Here is a 21345-nt window from a genome sequence, read left to right as displayed (position 1 = left end):
ACTTTCTTATGGTTTTGATAATCTTTTCATCGTTTGTGGAAATCTTCCCCTATGAGGATAAGCTAATTTCTGAAATAATAATAAAATTATAGAAGACAGAGAGGAAGGAAGGAGCTAGTGTATTCCTAGTTAGAGGAATTTTGGTGTTTGAAAATTCCCCATAGGAAACTTATTTCATCATCTCCTAGAATGAATTCATGCATAGAAGAGAAACTTAACAGAAGCCTAATCTTTCTTTCTGAAATTAATGGAAGACGTAGTTTTTGGCGAACAAATTTAGATAAACACTTTTATTCTTGCATAGACAAATATGTGAATGTGTTGACTAGGAATGAGTCTACTCATCTAAGACAATGTTAGATGGAAAATCAGTGCTTAGATATGGAGTAGAGAAAGTTCATGCTTTGTTCATTATTTTTTATTAAACATACTTAAAGAGCGGTTTTCTCTGTTAAAGAATCATATCAAAACAAAAAATTAGATAAGCAGAACTACCATACAAGAACATAATATTTTTGAGGTCTTTGTAAAAACGTTTAATGTAAAAAAACAAGACTTTGTATTGCAAAGTGAAGGAAAATTTAAAAACTCCTATTTTTAAAAGGTGGTGGTAAAAGATAATTTGTATGATCATTTATTCACTTATTACTCATAGAAATGTTTTTGCAAGTTATATAAGTTTCATATTATCTATGGGTGTACTGTTTGACATTTTACATTTTGGAAAAAAGTGTATGATGATCCATGGAATGGTAAGTTACTAGACCCAGCATTCTCTCTATTCTCAGTTCATTTCTCAGAAGTGGTTTGCACTGTTGGCCCTGATGCTCACTGTGATATTGTATAGACACCTAATGGATGCACTGGGAATTTGACACAGCAAATTTTTCAGAGTGCTGCCTGGCATACTGTTTCAGTTGCTGATCTTCTTTGAATTATTGCTTGAGTTTGCTAATTTTCTTTTGAATAGATAGAGCCTCTTTTTGCAATGAGTTTTGCCATAGTGACATTAAATAATCATTGTTGATTACTGGTTGTTTATTGAATATTATATTTAATAACTATAATCAAAACCATATAAACTATTACCTATGCAAATTATTATCCCATAATTAAAACAGATATCACTCAAATGAAATCTGATTCTTATTTGTGTTTACTAAACTATCAGATTACTAAATGTATATAAAATTTGCTATATTTATTAAAATATAGTTTTAGTTTCAAAGGTTATGATTATTATCTCCTAAATATATCTTATTTGATGTAATTAAACTTTAACAGATTGGAAAAGGAAAATATTTGCTTTAATCTCCTTGACATGGAAAATTTGAAGGAAAGATGCTTGACCCTTAGTAGGTGCCTAAATGAATATTAAGCACATTGGGCTCTTATGACACCTTTTGGTGAAACATGTCTCTAGAGCCTGTCTGTTGGTTACATTTTCGAAAATGAAGAATGAAGTTTTGTAAAATATTACCAAAACTACCTTTGTCATGCTATAAGTTTGCCCTACATTGTAATGTTTTATCACACAGGTTTTTCAATTTGACTTTGGAAGATATTTTTCCAATAGGGATTAGTAATAAACATGGGATTCCTTTTATAGAATTTACCATAAGGTTTTCCTTTCCAGGATTAAGACTGTTTCTTAAAGCAAGATAAGTGTAGATGTTAAATACTTTTCTCACAATAACCAATATTTGGTATGTAAAAAGAGTAAGGTTTACAGATATGTTATATATTGTCCTGATTATACTGGTAGCATTTAATGATGTATCTAGAAAAATCAGAAAAATCATATAGCTATAAGCTTAATATTTATCTAGAGAAGAGAATTGCCATGGAAAGAGTATTGAACTTAAGGTTCAAATACCTAGCTTCCAATATTCTGCTACTTATCAACTCAGTTTTCTTATTGTTAAACTGGGAGTAATTATACATACTATTATTAACTCCTAGGGAGTGATGTGATAATTAAATAAGACAATCCATATTAAAGAGCTGTGTAAATCACAAAGTGCTTTGAAAATGTCAGCTATTATTATCAATATCTCTAAAGGCTGTCATCCTTGGATTTTTTTTAATCATCACATCATTAATATTTTTGAAATTCAGCAGTGATGAAGCATAAAGGAAGACATGAAAAGGGAAATATTTCACTCTAAATTTCATTTGAATTGCTATAATTAAAAAAAAAATCGTCCTTTTCTCTTTTGTAAGCAATGCCTATTTTAGAACAGAGGTTTTCCTTATTTTGCTACAAGTGTTGATTATCTTATCTAAAATATAGTTTCATGTATGATATATGTATGCATGTATGGTGATGGATGTTAACTATACTTATTGTGTTCATTTTACACTGTATATGAATGTTGAATCATTATGTACCTGAAACTGGTACAATATTATAAGTAAATTATACCTTGATAAAAAAAAAGTTTTAGAAATAAATGTTTGGAAAATTTCCTTATACATAGATGTCTTTAAGGGAAAAAATGTACTATTAAGAAGTGTTTATAGTCACTTTGAATGTAAAAGTATATACTAGATATTGGAGAAGAATAATATAGGTAGTAGTTTGATAATCTTTTTTTCTCTGAATAAAGTGTGTTAATTAAAAAATGTTTATATACTATTAAATATACAGATTTTAAATGTACAGTTCAATCTGTTTTGATTAACTGTAATATATACCCATGTAGTCACTAAACCAAATCACAATATATAGAACATTTCCATTACCCCAGAAAGTTTTCCTGTACCCGTTCCCTTAGGCAATTATTGTTCTGATTTCTATCACCATATATTGGTTTAACTCCATCTTAAAGTTCTTTTGAAAGGAATCATACAATATGTACTCTTTTCTGTCTGCCTTCTTTCACTTAAGATTTTTGAGATTCATCCATAGTTTTGGTGTATCCATAGTTCATTTTTTTATTATTGAATAGTATTGTATTATGTGAATATATCACAATTTGTCTATTCATATTTCTTTTTTTTTTTTTTAAAGATTTTATTTATTTATTTGAGACAGAGAGAATGAGAGAGAGAGAGCACATGAAGGGGGGAGGGTCAGAGGGAGAAGCAGGCTCCCCGCCGAGCAGGGAGCCCGATGCGGGACTCGATCCCGGGACTCCAGGACCATGACCTGAGCCGAAGGCAGTCGCCTAACCAACTGAGCCACCCAGGCGCCCTATTCATATTTCTTTTGATGGAAATTCGGGTTGTGTCAAGTTTCTGCTTAATATATGATTCAATTATGACATTCGTGTGTAAGACTTTTTATAGACACATAATTTCATTTCCCTTGGGTCATGGGGTAGTTCCATAAAAACTGCCAACTGTTTTCCAGAATGGTTTCCAAGTTTGATATACAGTTACAGAACATAACTGTACTTTTATAATAAAATGCAGACCATTTGTCATTTTATTTATCTATTTTTTATTGTACATACATTGGAATACTCAATTTTACTTATTTTTTAATCTTTTTAATACTCAATTTTAAAATTAAGGTCATAGTAGATAAACATGTGAAAATCCATTTTTGGAAACTTTTGACCAATTATGCAATCAATTAAGTTCCCATAAAAATTTATTTCTGAATTACACATTTGTTTGTAATTTGTTATTGTGACCACTTCAGACACGTTAAAGAATAGGCAAAACATCCAAATGCACTTACAAAGTTACTACTATATACTTAAATGTATTTTGAAACTCAACATCCTGAATTTAATTCACTTTCTCATTTTCTTGACCTCTGCTTCAATAATTCTTATATTTAGAATTACTCCTGTTTTTGATATTCCCCAATGGTTTCCTAATGTTATTTTTTTATTAAGTTTTAATTTTAATTCCAGTATAGTTAACATACAGTGTTATATTAGTTTTGGGTGTATAATATTGTGATTCGACAGTTCTATAAACCATTACTCAGTGTTTGTCATGATAAGTGTGCTCTTAATCTTCTTCACCTATTTTACTCATCCATCCTCCCCTCCCTTCTGATATGCTTTATTTTAAATGAGTTTCCTCAGTTAAAGTAATTATTATTTTTTTTGAACAAGAACATTTTTACTTGAAGCATACTTCAGAATACATGGTTCTAAGAATATGTGTGTGTGTGTGTATATATATAAAACATTCTTCCAAGAAAAATAGAATGCACATTTTCTTCAAGTACACATGTGAAAAGAGACATAACGACTAATACAAATTTAAGAAGACTGAAATAATGCCAAGTATACTTTCCAACCACAGTGGTACAAAGCTAAAGATCAACAATAAAACAAAATCTACAATGTAAATAATAAATATTTAATATGTAAATATTAAACACACTACTGCACAAGCAATGGACCAAATAAGAAAACAAATGGCACATCAAAATATGTCTCAAAACAAAAGAAAAAGAAAACACAATATTCCAAAACCTGTGGGATTCAACAAAAGCAGATGTTAGAGTGAAATTTATGCTATAAATGCTTGTATTAAGAGGAAAAGTTCAAATTAACAACATTACACCACAAAGAACTAGAAAAAGATGATACTTGGCTGAAATTTAGTAGAGGAAGGAAATAACAAGGAAAAAATCAGAAATAAATAAAATAGAGTCCAGAATAAACAATAACATAACATTGAAAGTAATGACTAGTTTTTCCAAAAAAATAAACAAAATTGGCAATGCTTTAACATTAACTAAGAAAAAAAAAAAGAGAAGACTCAAAAACCAAAATGAGAAATGGAAGAGAAAACAATACAACAGATAACCACAGAAATACATTGTGTGGTAACAGATTGCTATGAACAATTATATGCTAACAAATCAGATAACTTAGGAAAAAACCCAGATAATTTCTAAAAATGCAAGAACTATCATGACTGAATCATGAATCTTGGATCCAAGAAATAGGAAATCTTAGACCAATAACAAGAATGAAAATTAAATTAGGAATCAAAAATCTCCCAGCACAGGGGCACCTGGGTGGCTCAGTCAGTTAGGCGGCTGCCTTCGGCTCAGGTCATGATCCCAGGGTCCTGGGATCAAGCCCTACATCGGGCTCCCTGCTTGGCGGAGAGCCTGCTTCTCCCTTTCCGTCTGTCTGCCGCTCTTCCTACTTGTGCTCTCTCTCTATCTCTGTTAAATAAATAAATAAAAATCTTTAATAAAAAAAAAAAACTCCCAGCACAGAGAAGTCCAAGACCCCATGGTTTCATTGGTGAATTCTACCAAACATTAAAAAAAAAATGACAATCTTTATCAAAATCTTAATAATAATGCAATAGAGGCCAGTACTATCCTGATACCAAAGCAAGATAAAAACAAAAAAGTCTAGTTTGTCCAATATAAATATTGCTACTCCAGCTTTCTTTTGACATCCATTTGCATGATAAATGTTTCTCCACCCCCTCACTTTCAATCTGCAGGGGTCTTTAGGTATAAGAACATAGGGAAAAGTATTTATTTTCTCAAAAATGAGCTTTAATTCATGGCTCTAGATTGCTACCTGACTACTTTTTTAAATAATTTTTTATTTGAGTATAGTTGACACACACTGTTGTATTATTTTCATGTGTGCAACATAGTGATTCAACTTCTCTTATGCTGTGCTCACCACAAATGTGGCTATCATCTGTCACCATGCATCACTATTACAGTATCATTGACTGTATTCCCTATGTTGTGCCTTTTATTCCTATGACTTATTCATTCCATCACTGGAAGTCTGTATCTCCCACTTTCACCCATTTTGTCAATCCACCCCACCGCCCTTACCTCTGGCAACCATCAATTTGTTCTCTGTATTTATAGGTCTAATTCTGATTCTTGTTTCTTTATTACTTTGTTTTGTGTTTTAGATTCCACAGATGAGTGACATCCTATGGTGTTTGTCTTTCTCTGAGCAATTTCACTTGGCAGAATACCTTTTAGGTCCATCCATGCTGTTCCAGCTCATCCTCTCTTATGGCTGTGTAATATTCCTGTGTGTGTGTGTGTGTGTGTGTGTGTGAGATCTTCCTTATCCATTCATCTGTTGATGGACACTTAGGTTGCTTCCATATCTTGGCTATTGTAAATAATGCTGCAGTAAACTAGGGGTGTGTTTATCTTTTTGAATTAGTATTTTCATTTTCTTTGGGTAAATACTCAATAGTGGAATTAGTGGATCATGTGGTATTTCAATTTTTTATTTTTTTGAGATTCCTCCGTACTGTTTTCCACAGTGGCTGTACCAATTTACATTTCTCCCAATACTGTATGAGAGTTGCTTTTTTCCTACATCCTTGCCAACACTTGTTATTTCTTTTGTTTTTCATACTAGCATTCTGACAGGTGTAAGATGATATCTCATTGTGATTTTGATTTGTATTTACCTGATGAATAGTGATGTAGAGCATCTTTTCACATGTCCATTCATATGTCTTCTTGGGAAAAAGTCTATTCAGGTTCTCTGCTCATTTTTAAATTGGTGTTGAGTTGTATAAGTTCTTCATATATTTTGGATATTAACCCCCTATTGGATATATCATTTGCAAATATCTTCTCCAGTTCTGTAGATTGCCTTTTTGTTTTGTTGATGATTTCCTTCACTGTGCAAAAGCTTTTTATTTTGATGTAGTGTTAATAGTTGTTTTTTTTTAAGATTTTATTTATTTGAGAGAGAGAGAGTGAGCATGAGCAGGGGGAGAGGGGCAGAGAGAGAGGGAGAGGGAGAGGCAGACTCCCTGCTGAGCAGGGAGCCCAATGCAGGGCTCCATCTCAGGACCATGAGATCATGACCTGAGTTGAAGGCAGATGCTTAACCGGCTGAACCACCCAGGCACCCCTCAATAGTTTATTTTGATATAGTCCCAATTGTCATTTTAAATGGAGAGATCTAGAATTTAAGCAACCTGCTGCTACACATTTACAGAATTGTTGGTTGAATGAAGACTAGAAGGCATCACTTGGGGTTATCATATCTTTTACAGTTAAGACATTATTTCATAAACCTTGTTTTATTGGGTAGTTGACATGCCACAATATTCACCTCAGTCTGAGGTCCACAAAGGCTACTATGAGTTTCATTAATTAAGAACTTGTTTGCTTGGGTGCCTGGGTGGCTCAGATGGTTAAGCATCTGCCTTTGGCTCAGGTCGTGGTCCCAGAGTCCTGGGATCGAGTCCTGCATCGGGCTTCCTGCTCCTTGGGAGTCTGCTTCTCCCTCTGCCTCTCTCTCTCTCTATGTCTCTCATGAAAAAAAAAAAAATCTTAAAAAAAAAAAAGAACTTGTTTGCTTGATCTTGTTTTGTATCTTGACCTAGTGCTTTATGTCTTCCCGTAATGTAGACATTGAAAATATTCTCATTTGGATGGCTTACTCCTAAAAGCCTCATTGTACTTGTACGTTAACATCCTGCAGTCTGGCGTCCACCCCACCTATTCCACTCAATTGTGCATCCTATTCCACTCAATTATGCATCTTATTTCATTCCTTTTTTCCTTCAGCTTCTGTGACAGCATGCTGTTCTACCTCTTCTTCTAACTCATTGACAGCTTTTTTTTTTTCTTACCTCTGCACTGTTAACACTCTAGAGAGTTAGAAGGCTGTGCTGTCCAATAAGATAGCCACTAGCTACATGTGGATGTTGACAGATATAACGTGTGATGGCAAACTCTAGGAAGAAAAGTAACATGGTAAAGGAGACAGAGATAAATGGGGTGCAGTTTTATATAGGGTGGTGAGGGAAGTCCTGTCTGATTATCTGAAGAAACTGAGGGAGGCCATGTATAAACGTGGGAAAAGGAAATTCCAGGCAGAGGTAAAAGGAAGTAGTGGTCGGCACAGCTTGGCTTGTTAGGGGGCTAGTAAGGAGACCATAGTGACTGGAACCAGGGGATAAATGGTAGAGTCCTTTGTTAGAACTTTGCTTTTTTTTCCCTCTGAGTGGGATGTGAGGCTAATGGATAATTTTGAAGAAAAGCCTAGTGTGAGCTTGTTTTTGTTGGAAAATAGACTGGATGGAGGGACATGATGGAAATATGGAATACATTATATCCTGCTTAACATTCTTGTAGGTTGACTTATCTGGTTACAGCATAATAATGAAGTCAAACAAACTTTTTATGGAACAGTTAGGTTCTTGAAAGGTCAATATCTACTGTTATCAAACTCAGCATTACTAACCCCAGTCAAACTTTAATTTAGAACAGATATTGATATCAGGTATTATGGAGAAAGCAACACAATTACATGATACTCTACCCTTTACTAGATATAATAATATAATTATCACTCAGTTTCCTCATATGTAAGTGGGATGGTATTATCTGTCCTTGAGGGGAATCATTTTAAAGTGTTTAGCACAATGTCTGTCACATGGTGAGTGCTCAATAAAGATTAAACCAGAATTCTGTATTATAACACCCTGTTTTCCTTTCATAACATTCACTAGTTTATGGTTATATAAGTTTATATTTTGTTTCCTTATTAATATTCTCTATACTCCTATGAACCTGATGAAGGCAACAATTGTGCTTGACTTACCTATCATAGGATAATGAACATAATACCTGGTATACAATATAGTAAGTAGGTAGAATAGCATCATCATCATTATCTTTGTCAACCTTATTATTAGCAATAGCAGCAACACTGAATAAACATCAAAAGTAGTATTTTTTCCAGAAGACATGTACATAGCAATTTATTATTTACATATATTAACCTAATTCTGAAAAAATATCAAGGATTAGAGGTGATCACAGGGGCCTATCAGTTTTAACATATTTCTGCCATTCTTAATTCATCTCTACCCCACCCATACCCTACTCTACATACACTTAGTATAATGCATTATTTTTTATACTTTTTTTTTAGTTATAATTTACATAAATTGAGATGTTCGAGTCTTAGCTACATAATTTTGACAAACAGATAAAGTCTTGTCACTTCCATACCCTTCTTAATGTAGAACATTTCTGTCTATCCAGAAATTTCCATGTCCCTTCTTAGGTATCCCTGCCCCTGCAATCAGTGTTCTGATATATCAATGTTCTGATATTTGATCAGTTTACCTGTTTAAGAACTTCATAAATGGAATCACAGAACGTATGTTTCTTTGTGTTTTGACATTTTACATTCAGCATAAACTCTATAAAATACATCTGCGATTTTTGAATTTATCAGTAATTTGTTCCTCTTTATTGCTATATAGTATTCTGTTTATACTGAATAGTGTATAGTGTATGTCACATTTTGTTTATTATTTTTCTATTGGATTATTTTCAACTGTGGTACCTAATCAATAATACTGCTATGAAGATTTGCCTACAAGTCTTCTTGTGGGAATGTGCCTTCTTTCTTTTGGTTAAAAACTTAGGAGTGGAATTATTGGACCAAAGGGTAAGTGTGTATTTATAAGAAATTGACAGTCCATTTTCCAACATTTTGTTGGGTCATTTTACATGCTCAATATCAGTCTATGAGAGTTCTAGTTGTTCTACATTGTAACCAACATTGAGTATTGTTAGTGGTTTTCATTTTAGCCATTTTAGTAATTGTATAGTAGCAGCTTGTTGTGGCTTTGATATGTATTTTCTAATACCTAATGATATTGAACGTGTGTGTGTGTGTGGGTGTGTACTTATTGACTGTTCATCTCTCTTACTTTCTGTGTAAGTCCTGCCCATTTTTGGTTAGACTGTTTGTCTGATTGTTGAATTGTAAGAGTTCTTTACGTATTATGGATATAAATCTTTTGTCAGAACATTGTGAATATTTTCTCCCAGTTATGGCTTCACTCTTAAGTTTCTTTATGGTGTCTTTGGGTGAGCAGAAGTATTAAATTTTGATGAAGTCTAATTTATTTTTTTTAATAGTATTGCTTTTGATATTTTGTCTGAGATACTATTGCCTACTCCCAGGTCTCAGAGATATTAGTCTGTGTTCTCTTCGAAAACCTTTAAAGATTAAGAATTTTTATTTCAGCCTATAACTATCTTTCATTTTTGTATATAGTGTAAGGTAGGAGCTAAAGATTAGTTTTCTTCTCTAAAGGAATATCCAATTGTTCTAGCACCATTCTTAAAAAAAATTTCATCCATCATTGAATTTCTTTGGAATTTTTATTGAAAATCATTTGACTCTATAATTGTGGGTCTGTTTCTAGACTCTTATTTTGTTCCATTAATCTGTTTGTCTTTATTCTAGTACCACACTCTTGATTACTGTAGCTTTAGGTAATTTCTTGAAGTCAGGTAGCATTAGTCCTATAGCATTGTTGTTCTTTGAAGATAGTTTGGCTATTCTGGGTCCTTTGTATTTCCATATAAATTTTAGAGTCACTTTGTCAATTTCTATAGAAAGGTGGGGGGATTGAGGTTGAATTGAATTTATAACATGATTTGGGAAGAATATTTGTGGTGTGTGTGTGTGTGTGTGTACAGCTGTGTTTACATATACATATATATTTTTAAGGATTGATGTATTCATAAATTTTAGTCTTCTCTGGCATATCCCTCCATTTATTTAGATTATCCTTAATTTAATACTGTATATTTATGAAGGAGTTTGAAATTTATGCCTTTGCATCTAATTATCTAATATATATATTTTGTTGTTATTTTGTGAGCTCCATATAATGGGTGTATCTTGTGCTCAACATAACCCCAGGGCCTACCTCTGACAAGTAGGAGGGGCTTAAGTGAATGTGTGCTGTTAACATTTTGGCTTTTTGTTAAGCTTTTAATATTTTTTTAGAGTAATTAATTGATAATTTTGCCCCTTTTATACCATTCCTTTGGAGTAGGCATCATTTTCCCTTCATAATGGAATTTTTAACAACTTTCCATAAAGTTAAGTCTTGCCTCATTTAGAGTATTGCTGTCCTTAGCTGGGCTTCTACATTAAAGAAATATAATGCAGACCAGAAAAGTTTTATTGAGTGTACTGAAGGTTTGACAGAAAATAAAAACTGACTGGGATTGCTAATTAGAAGATTAAAATGTACTATTTTAAAAATAATGAAATACTCTTTTTAAATCTTCTGCCAGAAAATATGAACATAAAGAAACTAAAATTAAAAAGCAATTAATATTAAGAAAAATTAGGTGCTTTACTAAGCAGCCCTAAACTTCACTTACAAAATTCGCTTATATAGAAGGTCAAAGAGTATCCAGCTTTTCCAGAGACCCATTTAATTTAATGACTTTCAGAAACAAACACTGTGGAAATAAAGATAATAATGAGGCCTATAAAATTTTATGGTTTAGTGTTTAGGTAATTGCTTGTTAAATTAAGAAGGTATTTTTTTCTAGACATGGGTATACCCCTTTCTTTTTTGGTTAAGTATATAATGAAAGTTTTCCTTGAATATGATTGAACCCATTTTGGCTATCCAACAATTATTCCAGTATTAATATTAGTGCGTTAAATGAATTCATTTATAACCAGTTGAAAACAATGAAATAATTGGTTATTATGTAATACTGTTACCAGAAGTTACTTTGATTTTTGTTTGTGCATGAGAAAAATACATGACAAAGATGGCCTACTTTGGTGCAAATAAACAAGAAAATGTTTGTATGCTTCCTTTTACCAAATTATAACAAAATAACCCAATAAATCTATAATTCAGTGGTCACTTAAAATAGTTAAAACTTTACAGTTAACAAAATTATTTTACTGGGGGCATTCATTTAAAAATAATTTTTAAGAGCACACTATTAAATCAGATTCATAATTTGAAACATGGAGTTTTTGGGACAGTGCTTTTATAATATGATAAAAATATGAGTATTCTAATATTTCATACTTTAATTGTAGATTTTGGTATGTTGGTTTCCTGAAGTGGGGAAATTAGTCATTCTGCCATCTCATTAAGAAAAAGCAGTAAGAAATATGTTCTTTATGATAAATCTAAATAGAATGCTTCATTGAATAACTTTTACTTCATTGTACTTAAATAGAATTTCTGGTGTCTTAGTAGAAGATTTATTTTTAAATCACAAAAGTGCTGTATTAATCAGAAAATATTGTATAGTTTAAAATATTAATTGCTTATAAGAATATTATAAATTTTATTTTTTAGTGCAATTTTTATTTTCTTTTTATTAAGCAGATGGACAGCAGGAAGGTCATAACAGAAGCATCACCATGAAATGAATCTAAATTGTTTTACTGAGTAGACTTCATTTGTGCAAATAGAAAGCAAGTCCCTGAAAACCAATTTAATGGTCAGAAAACTTTAAGGTCTAATACTTCAATCAATTCCTATGCTTTCTTTCCTGGGATAAGTACAAATAGGCCTATAAATGTATATTTAAAAAGGGAGCTGATGCAATGCTGCACATTTGTAGTTCTGCTTAAGAAACTTTTTATTTTTTTAAGTTTTTTTTAACCTATTACGGGTTTACATTTCAGATAAGAGAAATAAAACATTAGCTCATTTATATAACTCATCAAGCTGTTGAAAGTAAGACAGCTTTAGTAGACTCAAAACAGATGTTCATAGGAGCACCTGGGTGGCTCAGTTGGTTAAGCGACTGCCTTCGGCTCAGGTCATGATCCTGGAGTCCCGGGATCGAGTCCCGCATCAGGCTCCCTGCTCAGCAGGGAGTCTGCTTCTCCCTCTTCCCTACCCCCTCTCATGTGCTCTCTCTCTCTCTTTCTCTCTCTCAAATAAATAAAATCTTTAAAAAAAACCAGATGTTCATAAAAGTTTAAATCTTTTATAAAGTTTTACAGTGTTACTAATAAGCATGTATCCTGATACTTTTTATCCATTAGAGGATATTTATCTACTGGCATGCCCTCTATTTTAGGTAAATAAATCAAGCTGTTAGAGAAATTGAATATATCTGTTCTGCTATACTAATTAGTAATAGTGATGTGATGATAACAGTAACATTGAGTATTTTTATGTACAAGAAGATATGTAAACCACTTTACAAATGAATGAGAATTCCTGTGGTATTCTTGTGTTTTCACAACAAAATATCAACTCAGCCTTTTATCTTTTTAAATCACTCTACTTAAACCCTGTCCTCCCTCTTCACTCACTATTCATTAGGCAAATGGTGGCAGAGGGATTCCCTCACTTTTCATCCATCTTCATTCACGGTGAGGGTTAAGACCTGGACAGAATACGTTGTTTGTTCATCTCCTAATTGACATATTCCTCAGTCAGCCATTTCTTGTTCCTTCAAAGTTGTTGGCATGGAAATGAAGTTGAGGGTTAGATTGTGGGAGTAGCCTGTGACGCCTGTGACACATTGTTTATTTACTTGTGATAAAAACTACAACATTGGCAGTAAAATAAAGGACATGTTCAGAAAAAGGTCATGTTAAAAAATGGGAGAGGTTTGAGGATATGAGGAGAAGGGAAGAAAGAAACTTGGAAGAATGGATGAGACACTTTCACCATATGCCACATGGGACTTGATCTTGCAGAAGTCTTACTGATCATAATATGCCCCGTCAGGGGCCTGAAAACCTAACCTCATCCTGCTTCTTTGGCAGCATTCCAGTCTCTGCTCCTCAGGGATTGCTTTGACGTAGCTCTTCATGCAGAAATATATATTTTTTGCACTTATTTTATGTGAATCTGTATTTTGAAATCCTGTGATACCTCTGATTTATTCCATTGTGACCTCTTATGAGATGTAAGCACCTGAATTCAGTGCACCCATTTTTCAGAACATGGGAATCTCAATGCAGTAGCACTTTGTCAGTTAACTAAGACTGTTACATAGCTACTTTTTCATTATAATTATATTTTACATTATTATATTGAAACTAACATAATTCCTATTAATTTTTTACCGACTGGGCTTAGAAAGAATACCCTTGTTTGCTTTCTATCAGGGGTTTGCAGAAGGTATATCCAGTTAAAGAATGCTTCTGTGTTACAACACTGATACTAAAGAAACTTTCTTATCAAGTTACCAATTATTCTACTAATATGATCTACAGGTGGTACATATTTCTCATATGCATTACCAGAATAAAATCTGGGTTTCCCAGAACATATATGCTTTCTTTTTCACAATTATCAGAACTAAGTAACCCAATACATTGTCTTTTAACCATATATTCAAGCAGATTCAGAATTAAATTTTGTAAGTCTTCTCCTTTATTTGTAATTATTTTGAATTATCCTGTTTTAAATATGCATTTCAATTTTGTAAACAAATTCATTTTGAAAGTAGATGGATTATACATTATTTTGGCAACATATATTTAATTTCCTTTTACTTAAATGGAGTGTGAATGAATATTTTTGAGCTATAGGTGGTGTCCCATTCATTTCCCAATGCCATATGCACTATTGCTTAGAATCCTTCAATGTGAATTATAATGGAATCTTTGTTTTTTTAAATTATCTTTAGAATTGTTCAATACTGGATTTGAACTGATTACATTTTTTCAGAAAGGAATAAGGAATGATTTTTAAAATGTTTTTATTTTATTTTATTTAAATTCCAGCCAGCTAACATACAGTGTAATATTAGTTTTCAAGTATACAATGTAATGATTCAGCACTTCCATACAACATCCAGTGCTCATCACGACAAACACATTCCTTAATTCCCATCACCTATTTAACCCATTCCCTCACCCACCTCCTGTCTGGTAACCATCTGTTTGATTTCTATAGTTAAGAGTCTCTCTTTTTTTCCCCCCCTTTCCTTCTTTGTTTTATTTCTTAGAATCAACATATGAGTGAAATCATATGGTATTTTGTCTTTGGCTATTTCACCTAGCATAATATTCTCTAGCTCCATCCATGTTGTTGCAAATGGCAAGATTTCATTTTTTTTTAGGGCTGAGTAATACTCCATCACATGTATATACACCACATCGTCTATATCCATTCATCAATAAATGGATGTTTGGGCTGTTTCTATAATTTGACTATTGTAGATAATGCTTCTATAAACATCACGGCACATGTATCCCTTTAAATTCGTGTTTTTGTATTCTTTGGGTAGATACCTAATAGCGCAATTGATGGATTGTAGGATAGTTCTGTTTTTAACTTTTTGAGGAACCTCCATATTGTTTTACAGAGTGGCTTCATCATTTTACATTCCCACCATCAGTACAAGAGGGTTCCCCTTTCTTCATATCCTTGCCAACACCTGTTGTTTCTTATGTTGTTGATTTTAGCCATTCTGACAGGTGTGAGGTGATATCTCATTGTAGTTTTAATTCACATTGCCCTGATGATCAGTGATGTTGAGAATCTTTTCATGTGTCTGTTGGCCATCTGTGTGTCTTCTTTGAAAAAATGTCTATTCATGTCTTCTGCCCAAATTTTAAATGGATTATTTGTTCCTTAGGTGTTGAGTTGTATAAGTTCTCTATATATTTTGGATACTAACCATTTATCACATATGTCATTTGCAAATATCTTCTCCCATTCTGTATGTAGGTTGCCTTTTAGTTTTGTTGATTGTTTCCTTCACTGTGCAGAAGCTTTTTATTTTGATGAAGTCCCAATAGTTTATTTTTGCTTTTGTTTCCCTTGCCTCAGGAGACATACCTAGAAAAAAGTTGCTATGGCTGATGTCAAAGAGGTTACTGCCTGTGTTCTCCTCTAGGATTTTTATGGTTTCAGGTCTCACATTTAACTCTTTCATCCATTTTGAGTTTATTTTTGTGTATGGTGTAAGAAAGTGGTCCAATTTCATTCTTTAGCACATTGCTGTCCACTTTTCCCAACACCGTTTGTTAAAGAGACAGTCTCTTTCCCATTAAATATTCTTTCCTGCTTTGTGGAGATTAATTGACCATATAGTTATGGGTTCATTTCTGAGTTTTCTACTCTCTTTCATTGATCTATGTGTCTATTTTCATGCTAGTACCATAGTTTGGATTACAACAGCTTTGTAATTATAAGAAGTCCAGAATTGTGATGCCTATAGCTTTGCTTTTCTTTTTCAAGATTGCTTTGGCTATTTGTTGTCTTTTGTGGTTCCATATAAGTTTTAGGATTGCTTGTTCTAGCTCTGTGACAAATGCTATTGGTATTTTGATGGGGATTGCATTTGATGTGTAGATTGCTTTAGGTAGACATTTTAACAATATTTGTTCTTCCAATCCATGAATGCATGGAATGTCTTCCCATTTCTTTGTGTCATCTTCAATTTCTTTCATCAGTGTTTCATGGTTTTCAGAGTACAGATCTTTCACCTCTTTGGTTAGGTTTATTCCTAGGTATCTTAGGTTTTAGTGCAATTGTAAATGAGATTGATTCCTTAATTTCTTTTTCTTCTGCTTCATTATTGGTGTATAGAAATGTATGTTGATTTTGTATCCTGTGACCTTACTGAATTCATCTTTTGGTTCTAGCAGTTTTTTTTGAAGTCTTTGGGGTTTTTTGTCTAGAATATCATGTCATCTGCAAATAGTGAAAGTTTGACTTCTTTCCTGCCAATTTAGATGCATTTTACTTCTTTTTGTTTTCTGATTGCTGAGGCCAGGACTTCCAATACTATGTTGAATAAAAGTGGTGAGAGTGGACACCCTGTCTTGTTTCTGACCATATAGAAAAGCTCTCAGTTTTTCCCCAATTTGGTTGATATTAGATGTGGATTTTTCATATATGACCTTTATTATGTTGAAGTATGTTCCCTTTAAACCTACTTTGTTAAGGTTTTTTTATCATGAATGGATGTTGTACTTTGTCAAATGCTTTTTTGGAATTAGCAGTGATTTTTTAAATTATTATTTTCAGCAAAGCTAGAGAAGATCTGCTGAAAACGCAAAAAGAACGTGATTTTCACCGAATGCACCATAAACGAATAGTCCAGGAAAAAAACAAATTAATTAATGACCTCAAAGGGTAAGTTGCTAATATTTGTTGATATATTTATTAAAGGGTTATTTAATTAATATTAAGTAACTTGGCTATGGCATAAGGTTTGAGGTAAAATAATAATTCAACATTTACTGAGTCTTTATACTATGCTATGTGTTTGAAATACAAAGATAAGTAAGTTTAGGCCCTTGCTGTCAAGGTTCCCAGGGACTACTAGGATGTGTGATAGGGGAGGAGTTAAACTGAAATATTCTGCATGATGCTATGCCAACCAAGGGTGGTCACCCTAATCTTTAGACTGGGGTATGAGAGGGTTCAGGGACCTATCTCTAGGAATTCTGAAGTATAAGTTAACAGAGGGAGAGGGAGCAGGGTGCTCTGTACAGACATTACATACTGTGCAAAGGCACCAAATCATGAAGGAATATGGCATATTCACCGTATTGTATGCATAGAGAATAAAGTGCAAAAGCTGCTTGACAAGGGTAAGGTGGGGGGGGGCATATGCTGAGTGACCTTAAATTTATGCAAAGGTTTTTAGAAATTATTTTAAAAATATTCAGTTTTATTTTCCCTCCTCCCTTCCTCTCCTACTTCCAAATTAAAGAAAGAAACTCCCCCCCAAAGTAAAACAAAAATCAAGAAAATAATTTATAATCCTTAATGAAAATTTTCCTTTATTTGCTCTAGGGCAGTGCTATCCAATAGAACTTGCTGTGATGTTATAAATATTCTGTATGTGTACTGTCTAATACAATAGCTACTAAGTCACATGTGCTGTTAAGCACTGGCCATGTGACTAGCACAACTAAGGGATTTGACTTCTAATTTTGTTTGTTTATTTATTTATTTAAAATTTTATTTATTTGACAGGAAAAGAGAGAGAGCACAAGTAGGAGGAATGGCAGGCAGAGAGGGAGAAGCAGGCTCCCTGCTGAGCAGAGAGCCTAACATGGGGCTCGATCCCAAGACCCTGGGATCATGACCTGAGCAGAAGGCAAACACTTAACCGACTGTGCCACCCAGGCGCCCCATTTCTAATTTTATTTAATTTTAATTAAGTTTAAATTTAAATAGCCACATTTAGCTACAGCTACTGTATGGGACAACACAGTTTAGGGATGGTAATGACAGTTTCTGTTTTTTGTAGGTGGTCATGGTTATTGTGGCTATTGTGATTTCTAAATCATAGGCTGTCCCATGAAGCTTCAGAATCAATGTACTTAAACTTAATAAATTGTAGAAACTAGAGTTTTCCTTACTTTTCTTAAGCGTCTGTAGGAATAAAGCACCATTTTAAGAGGAAGATTGCATTAACTTAAAAAAAGGGCCTTGAGAATGTTTGTTCTTTGACTTTAACCAACTCTTTTGGTCTAATATTCTGGTTTGAATTTTTGGTTCATAAAATTGGTCTTAGTCTGGAGAAATTCAGAAAAAGTGTTCAAAATGATTTGTTCCCTTTTTAACTTAAACAGTAACTGAGAAGTAGAACAGTATAATGGAAGGAGCTTGGATTTTGGTGTCAAGTAAACATTGGAAGCCTGGCTTCACCACTTACGTTTAGATGTCCATTGTGTTTTGTCTCTTACCCTTAACAGTGTTGATAATATATTTTGGATTAATATGTATAAATACTTGATACTGTACATGGAACATAATAAATGGTATTTTTTTGCATATATCATAACATTGAAAGTATATGTTGAATATATACTACTTTATCTAGATTTCCCTTTTGCATTTTTATACAGGTCTTTTCAGAACTGTATATTGTATTTTGTTTTAAAAGTACATTCTTTAAGTTGGGAATTATTCTACACTCAGGACAATATAGGAGCCTGTGGCTCCTATTGGTCATGTAGAAGTCCTTTAAAGGTAGCTAAGCTTTTTCTTGTCCAAAGATAAATAATTGTTGTGTCTTCATTAGGGTGAGCCACCCATTTATCCAGAGGAAAAGCCCAAAGGTATTTTAATAGTTTGTATGTGTATGCACACACACATACAATAAGTGAGTTTGAATCACAGCTCATTCTTTCACAGGTTTAACTCTATTCCCACTATCTGTGCTAATTCAAACAGGTTTCAGTACTTCAGTTACTTGGGTACATAACAGTTTAAGAGCACCTTTGTATCTAGTTGTGGCAGCTGAAATATGATTGTTCACTGTTGCTGCTTGGATATTCTACTCTTTGGTAAATTGTTTGAGTTTTTTAAATTGTTTTTTCTTGAGTCTCTAGCCCATGTTTAAAAATATATCATACTTGTTAAATTTCCTAGTATGTTTAAAGAGAATACTATTGTAATTCATCTCATATAAAAATTCAGCATTTTCAGATTATACTTTTTGTAATCTTCAGGGGCCCTGATGAAGAAATCCATATTACACTGTAATATAATTAACATTTGTGTATTCAGTTAGCCTTTATTTCCACATTTAATCATTAAGAATAATGTCTCCATTTAACCATTGGGATGAATCACTAGTGTGTGTTTTCTAAGGACCTAAGACAAAATTTCAATGATATCCTCAGTCACAAAAAAACTAGAGATGAAGTTAATCACTAGTGAACACCTTGTCTGATTGTTGTACTATTGCATAATAAATCAACTGTAAGGAAGAATGTTTTCCATGCCAGGCTAAATTAGAGTCTAAGTTCTCTATGTTAATATTTTACCCAAATATTTCAGTTACATATCTATATTCCTTTCACTGTAAATCACAAAACGTCAGTCTTAATTTTTTTCTGTAAATTGTTTAACTAAGTAGATAATTAGTTGATTTTACCTATCAGCTTTATAGGAGTTATCACTTAACATGAGTTTCTTATGAATTTACTTATTTTCAGAATTATCAATATCAAAAGTTAGAACTTATAAGCAGATGAATTATGAGCTACCTATGGAACTTACAAAACAGACACACTCTTTCAGACTGACTAAACAGAAGGTTTTTGTTTGTTTCAAGTTTTTATTTAAATTCTAGTTAGTTAACATATAGTGTAATATTGGTTTCAGGAGTAGAATTTAGTGATTCATCACTTACATATAACACCCAGCGCTCATCACAAGTACCTTCCTTAATACCCATCATCCATTTAGCCCAACCCCCTCCCACCTCCCCTCCAGCAAATGTCAGTTTGTTCTCTATAGGTAAGAGTCTCTTATGGTTTGCCTCCATCTCTCTCTCTTTTTTTTTTCCCTTCCCCTATGTTCATCTGTTTTGTTTCTTAAATTCCACATATGAGTGAACTCCTATGGCATTTGTCCTTCTCTGACTTATTTTGCTTAGCATAATACACTCCAGCTCCATCCATGTTGTTGCAAATGGCAAGATTTCATTCTTTTTGATGGGTGAGTAATATTCCTATGTGTGTATGTATACACATCTTCTTTATCCATTCATTAGTCGATGGTCATTTGGGCTCTTTCCATAATTTGGCTATTGTTGATAGTGCTGCTATAAACATCAGGGTGCATGTGCCCCTTAGAATCAGTATTTTTGTATCCTTTAGGTAAATACTAGTAGTGTAATTGCTAGGTCATAGGGTAGTTCTATCTTTAACTTTTTGAGGAACCTCCATACTGTTTTCCAGAGTGGCTGCACCAGTTTGCATTCCGACCAACAGGGTAAGAGGATTCATGTTTCTCTGCATCCTTACCAACAGAAGGGTTTTTTGAATGTTGTTTCCTTTTTATATTCTAGGGGTATTCTACATGATGCTAATTCTTGGGATAAAGGATTATCAACTCATATCCCATGAATGAGTTAGATGCTAAAGTTAGTAATACAGGAAAAATTGTTCCATCAATAATAACAATCCTTGCATTTGTCTACAAATTACAGCACACACTGTTTTGTGTATATAACTCTGTAGCTGAATATGTGTTTATAAATATATAATATTCATGGAAGTGTGTAGTATACAGCAAAGTGTATATATAGCACATTAAGTGGAATGGGGGATAGAACTGTACATACTACTTACATTTTTATTTTATTACTCTCTCATGCTTTGCTGAATATGGTTGAATTTTAATACATACTATATATATATATTAAATGTATATGTAACTTAACTTTAGTGCTTAGGTTTTATTGCTTTCAACAATGAGGTATAATAATACATTATGTTAAGATAAATATGACTTACAAATCAATGACTTTTATAAATACTTTCATGAAAGTATTGTGCAAAACAAGGACTCCTTTTATTTTTTTAAAGATTTTATTCATTTATTTGAGAGAGAGCACACAAGTCGGGGTGGGGGAAGGAAAAGGACAAGCAGACTCCCTGCTCAGCATAGAGCCTGACTTGGAGCTCCATCCCAGGATGCCAAGATCATGACCTGAGTGGAAGTCAGACTGAACCACCCACGTGCTCTCTTATTTTTTTAATAGAAAAACATTTAACATTATTTTGGGGCTCTTCTGCTTGCATCCATGTCAGAGTAACTGGTATAGAACTAGCTTTCCAACTGGCAATAGATGAGCTCTTCAACTGTAATGAACTACAAAACTGAATAAAATTTTTG

The 21345-nt window shown here is 33.1% G+C and overlaps 1 protein-coding gene across 1 annotated transcript in view; it reads left to right on the top strand.

Annotated features, from left to right (window-relative positions):
• The window catches only part of SPAG16 (sperm associated antigen 16), a 944389-nt gene that overhangs the window by 20752 nt on the left and 902292 nt on the right, over positions 1–21345 (top strand). Inside the window, exon 6 of the mRNA XM_035007221.1 lies at positions 16729–16836. Coding sequence (XP_034863112.1) covers positions 16729–16836 — 108 coding nt within the window. The remainder of the gene's footprint in view (positions 1–16728; positions 16837–21345) is intronic.

This window comes from Mirounga leonina, unplaced genomic scaffold (assembly GCF_011800145.1).
Source record: "Mirounga leonina isolate KUSES-001 unplaced genomic scaffold, KU_Mleo_1.0 Mir_151, whole genome shotgun sequence".
NCBI classification, from domain to species: domain Eukaryota; kingdom Metazoa; phylum Chordata; class Mammalia; order Carnivora; family Phocidae; genus Mirounga; species Mirounga leonina.
The sequence above is the reverse complement of the archived record's forward strand: the minus strand, read 5'-3'. Positions and strand labels throughout refer to the sequence as shown.